Here is a 6,000-nt window from a genome sequence, read left to right as displayed (position 1 = left end):
ACATCCCGGGCTCCCGGATTATGTGGCTCTCTCCGAGTTTCGCAGGAGGGCGCGGGCCCGGCTCGCTGCCTTCCCGCAGCTCCGGCTCCGCCACCCGCCCAGGGCCGTCCCCACCGCCTACCGCGGCCACAGGAGGAACGCGGCGGGCCGGTGATTCTCCCGGACTTCGCTTCCACGTCCGTCTCCACCATCTGTGAGGTCTCGGAAGCCGGCTGGGCGGCGGCGCTGGGCATGCTGCCCCCGCCCGCGTCGTGCGGCTCGTTAGTGTAGAGCGCTGCCGGGGCCGGGCGGCGCGGGCCGGGTGGGGGCCGGGCGCGCGCGGGCCGCGGGGCTCAGCTGTGCTGCTGTTCTCTCCGCAGGGACGGCGGCTCCCGGCTGGCGGCGGCGCGCCCCCGGGCTGTGAATGCGACTCGCCCCTCGGCCGCGCTCCCCGCCCGCCCGCCCGCCGGGACGTGGTAGGGGATGCCCAGCTCCACTGCGATGGCAGTTGGCGCGCTGTCCAGTTCCCTCCTGATCACCTGCTGCCTGATGGTGGCTCTGTGCAGTCCGAGCATCCCGCTGGAGAAGCTGGCCCAGGCGCCGGAGCAGCCGGGCCAGGAGAAGCGCGAGCACGCGTCTCGGGACGGCCCGGGGCGGGTGAGCGAGCTCGGGCGCCCCGCGAGGGACGAGGGCGGCAGCGGCCGGGACTGGAAGAGCAAGGGCGGCCGCGGGCTCTCCGGCCGGGAGGCGTGGAGCAAGCAGAAGCAGGCCTGGGCCGCCCAGGGCGGGGGCGCAAAGGCCGGGGACCTGCAGGGCCGGCCCCGCGGGGACACCCCGCAGGGGGAGCCCCCGGCCGCCGCCGCCCAGGACGCGACCGGCCCGGACCTCGCGCCCACGCCGGAGCCGCCCGAGGAGTACGCGTACCCGGACTACCGCGGCAAGGGCTGCGTGGACGAGAGCGGCTTCGTGTATGCCATCGGGGAGAAGTTCGCGCCGGGCCCCTCGGCCTGCCCGTGCCTGTGCACCGAGGAGGGGCCGCTGTGCGCGCAGCCCGAATGCCCGCGGCTGCACCCGCGCTGCATCCACGTCGACACGAGCCAGTGCTGCCCGCAGTGCAAGGAGAGGAAGAACTACTGCGAGTTCCGGGGCAAGACCTACCAGACTCTGGAGGAGTTCGTGGTAAGAGGCGAGCGCCCGCCGGGCCACTTTGCACCTCCCACCGCAGGGTGAGACCTCTCTGCGCACTATGCGCCCCCACTTTGAAGAAGAGGCGCGTTCGTTCTGGTCCTCAGAGGCGGACAGCGCTGTGCTCGCGTCCCCTCAGCGCGATATCCCATTTCAGTGCGGAGGTAATCTCTAAAGCAATGTGGCCAATGCACGGCCTTTCCTTTGGTCTTCGGGTCTTTGCCTTAGAAGGGTACGGAGAGGGTGAGGCCCGCAGCAGGGCAGGGACGCCCCAACACTCATTGGCTCTGCCGTTAATGTTCAGCCACTGCTCCTAATTTAAAAGTGTTGCCGCTGAAATGCTCAACCTGTTTTCAAACACAGGGTAATTTGCCGTGCCATTTGGGATACATCCTTCAGCTAATAGCTAATTAAGGAAGACTAGTCATATAAATAAGCCATTTCCCTAGATTACATGTTGGGGTATCATGCAAATGTTCTAAAGAATGAAAAGGCAAAGAAAATGCTTGCTCATTGGATGCCAGCACATAGTGGAGGGCGAGAACCAGAAGCTCGGTTTACGGTTACAAATTGTTTGGTTTGAGGTCTGGACTGGTAAGGAGATTAAGAGCAGCTGGCCATGTCCCAGGGGCCTACTGTGTGGCAGGCTTGAGGCTGCATCTTCCACGTGTCTTAACTTAGTTCAAACTCATACCACGCAGCGAGAGAGGTTATTACCTGTGATCTCCAGTTGATGGAGAAGAGGAAACTGAGGCACAGAATCTTTAAGTAACGTGGGGAAGGCAAGGCAGCTGTTCAGCCGACTCTCGTGCTAGGCCAAGCGGTTCTACTCCACACTGCCCCCTCTTCCCCTACATCCTATGGGAAACAAAAGTCCAGCCCCAGTGGGTGCAGGTTTGGTTGGATATGCTGGCCGTGTGTGTGCTGGGGGAGCACTGACAGCCCTGACTCTCACAGGTGGCCTGGGCAGGGATGCGAGACTCTCCATCCGGATGCCCCCGAGGGGGCTCGACCTATGGCCTGCTCAACGTGGCCTTGCCTTGGCACATGGGAGCTTTCCTGGGCGGAAGGGGCACGCTGGGGCTTGCAGCCTCCAAAGCTGAGCAAAAAGGCAGGAGTCCCCCCAGGACCCAGCCTCTGAGATCTGCACATTTAGGAAATGCCAGGATGTGAGGGCACCGAATGAATTTCAGGAATAAATCCCCAGGGGTATGGAACTAGACAGCCAGGAAGGATGGATCTGGAGATAAGGTACAAAGTATGGCAAGGATGCCAGGATTTAGTCAGGAAATGGGTGTCCCTCGTGGCCTTGCCACTAGCCAGCTGCATGACAGACACAAAGCAATGGTCCCCTCTGGGGTTCTTCTTCCTCATCTGCAAACCGCAGACTCCAGACCCGATGCCGGGAGTGTGTCTCCAGGCCCTCCTGGTCAGCACAGTTGTTCACTCCGGGCCTTCGGAGAAAGATTTGTTGAGAAAATCCTATGAACAAGCTTTGGCCATAGGCCGTGAGTGGGGTAGGAATCTTGTCTTCAAATTGTTCTCTGACTTGTGGGAACCAGGGCCCATGCCTCTCCAGATGTTTCCGTGTGGAGGCAAAGGTCCTTGTGCAACGCAGAGGCGGCACCTTCCCTGCTGGCCTGGGGCAGGGCTAGAGGAAACGGGCCCAACCCTCTGAAGCTTTTGAGTTTTGGGCTTATCGGAAAATCTAGGAGTTACAAGAACAAATGCAAGCTCTTCATTTTTAACTAATAACATGTATGGTTTGCACTGTATGTGGTGTTACGAGTCCTTTCTTAAGAGTCTCATGAAGTTGGCCGAGGAATTATTGCATTTCTGATCTAAAAAGCCAGAACACATCACAAGGTGCCCGTTCATCTACCTGAGATGGCAGATAGAAGGGAGAGCCCAAACTTCTGTTTTTGTAACTCACCGCTAAGTGAGTTCTGTTTTTGTAACACCGCTAAATGCTCACTGCCACAAAGCTGCCCTCGCATGCAGGGATGGGGGGGAGCTCTTATTTGATTCCTGTTTGCAAAAATCGGCGGTCAGTCAGTAGACTGCATTTCAGACTCTGGAGACCAGACATGTTAGAGCCACAACGGGACGTTGGGAAGATTATCATCTTGGGAAGAATGAAGATCCCAGTGAACCCATTTTTAGGGCATTAGTGCATCTTTTCATCTTCAAGTGACACTTCATTTGTAACTTTCACCCCATCATTAGCGGCTGCTGGGAGGGACACGTGCGTGAGAGCATGTCGCCTGGCTGCTGCAAATGTTTGATTCTGTGCTTGCTCCTGTAATAAGCACAGCTTCGTCATGAGTTCAGTCCCAGACGTTGTACCTATGACGCTCCTTCCTTTCTCTTCCCGTCAGGGAAATTGTAGGCATGTCCCTAAGTCACCGTGGCTTTGTGCAAGTCATTTTGTGTCCATGTTTTTGTTTCCTTCCGTGTCCTTCCTTTTGTTTCCTTCCGTGACACAACCCCGTGTCGTTGGGGGTTGTGAGAAGAATGGCCTAGAATGGAGTAGGGTCCGTCCGCAGGGAGCCCGGGGCGGGGGAGGGAGGTGCTGTGGGTCTCAGTCCTGCGGAATCGTGGTGCTGAGCACCAGGGCACACGCATTGTTCACCTGCCTGCTGGGGCTATTCTGGCTTCCGAGAGAGAGAGAGAGAGAGAGAGAGAGAGAGAGAGAGGCTGGGGTCTATGGTTTGCACAGCACAGTGAACACATATGCTGTCTGAAGCGCTTTGCTCTTCTTGGAAAAGGACGTAATTGAAAGGGAGGTTGTGGGTACAGTAGGGTTCTGCTTGAGGTGCTGTTTCCTATAGCAAGGAGGGAGGTGACAAGGAGGCCAGCTCTGGGCCTCCTTCCCTGGGAGGCTCACAGGCACTTAAACCATCTGCTCTCTGCCCTCTCTCTGTCTGGGCACTGGAGGCTGGCTGCTCCCCGTGGGCATGGGCAGAGCTGTGGATTGTGTCCTGTGCCTGTCATGCGCATTTGGCCCCAGGGAGGGCTCAGCCTCTCCTCTTTCTTGGACACGTGGCCCCCTGCCCCGTTTGCACTGCCAGTTCCGCCTTAACCTTTCTCTCTGAGCTCCCGACCCCATGGCAGCCTCCGTTCCTCACGGCCTGGTTGATCTCAGCCAGATGTCAGCAGAAGACCTCACTCACTGCTTCCGCGGAATCTCGTGAGGCTGCTGGTAATAATTAGAGCCCTATCCGCATTTTTCTGGGGATATTTGCAACTTAATTTGTAAATGCAAATAAGACCGTAGTTATGGATAGAATTTTCTCCACTGCCTCTCAAATTATACCAAGCGTTCTGTTTGTCACCTTAGACCAGCAGGTATCCAACTTTGAATACGGAAACCTGTCTGTGGGTTGATGTTTTTTATACCTGAATGGTATTTTCATGTGCTGTCTGCTTCCTGGGGTCTATTCATTCGCTATTCGCTATTCGTTTCCATAACAAAGTACCACAGACCAGGTGGCTTAAACAATACGGATTTATTGATTTACGGTCCTTCAGGCTGGAAGTCTGAGGTCAAGGGGTGGGCAGGGCTGGCTCCTTCTGAGGCCTCTCTTCTCGGTGTGCAGATGGCCGCCTTCTCCCCGGGTCCTCACCAGGCCCTTCCTCGGGGTGTCTGTGTCTAATCTTCTCTCCTTAGAAGGACACATGTGTCCTCCTCACATCAGATGGGGGCCCACCTGTATGACCTCATTTTAACCGAATTTTCTCAGTTGAGACCCTGTCTCAAAATACCTTCATGTTGGGAGGTGCCGGAGGTTAGCCCTCGAACCTGTGAATTTGAGAGGGAGGACCTGGTCCGGGCTGTAACGCAGCTAGCTCTAAGGGGCATCAAAGGCCAGAGCTGACCTCATATGCATGAGCCCAAGGAGATACAAGGAATGGGGGGTGAGGGAGGCTTCATCAGCAAGTATGATAGAAGAAAGAATTTACAAAGAAAGCACAGAGTAATTGGTGATAAACTCAGTGCCCATGAACCAGAGTCAGGCAGCCCGCCCAAACCTCTGATTCTGTGTGCTTTCCATTCTGAGTCCGGCGTGGGAATGACTGTGCTGTGCATGTCCATGGAGCCGTGCATCGGATATAACCCATGGGTTGTTCTCAGGGTCTCTGTGGAGCCTTTCAGATTCTCCCTTGATGGGTACCAGGCGGACCAGCAGCAACCCAAATTTGCAATTTACATTTTGAGCAGCAAAAGAAGTCGTTCCCCTTGTGGGGGCCTCCCCAGCCCCTGGGGGGGACCGTGAAGTTAGAAGTGGGGTCTGCAAGCTTGTTTCCGTGTTTTCTAGAACTCAATCAGTTTCCACGACTCTTTTGGCTGGCGGGACACCCGTCCGGTCTGTCCACACTCTCGTAGTTAGCAGGAGCTCTGATTGGCAATTGTGTTGGTCTTTGAGGAAAAAGGGAAACTGAATTATTAATAAGCTCTTGCTCACTCGACCGTCTTCCAAAGCGTGGAGGCCTGTGGAATGGGAGGCAGCTGGACAGAGATCCACAGGCGAAGTGACGTGGGGCTGCTGGGCGATCCCAGGCTCTCCCTGGGCATCAGTGTCTGACCCGTGATCAACTGTGCGGCAGGATCTCATTTCCAGAAGTTTAGTAATAAAAACATTCTTCCATGAAATTTGGAGTCAGAGCTCCCATAAGTAGATCTCTGTCACAGTTAGGAAAACGTGGCAGCAGCGAGAAGGACACAGTCATCATAGTTTTCTGTTCCCCAGTATTTATGCTCTTTTGGCCGATGGTCACGTCACAGAAAACAAGACTATCTTTACTTACGTTTGCAAAGAAAATGGTGTCAAGCTG

The 6,000-nt window shown here is 56.2% G+C and overlaps 1 protein-coding gene across 1 annotated transcript in view; it reads left to right on the top strand.

Annotated features, from left to right (window-relative positions):
* The first annotated feature begins 364 nt into the window (after nt 1–364).
* The window catches only part of VWC2 (von Willebrand factor C domain containing 2), a 94,965-nt gene continuing 89,329 nt past the window's right edge, over nt 365–6,000 (top strand). Inside the window, exon 1 of the mRNA XM_032875013.1 lies at nt 365–1,158. Coding sequence (XP_032730904.1) covers nt 463–1,158 — 696 coding nt within the window. The 5' untranslated portion in view covers nt 365–462. The remainder of the gene's footprint in view (nt 1,159–6,000) is intronic.

Source organism: Lontra canadensis, unplaced genomic scaffold, assembly GCF_010015895.1.
Source record: "Lontra canadensis isolate GAN:19392208 unplaced genomic scaffold, GSC_riverotter_1.0 scaffold54, whole genome shotgun sequence".
Classification (NCBI taxonomy): domain Eukaryota; kingdom Metazoa; phylum Chordata; class Mammalia; order Carnivora; family Mustelidae; genus Lontra; species Lontra canadensis.
This window is presented reverse-complemented; position numbering and strand designations above follow the sequence as displayed.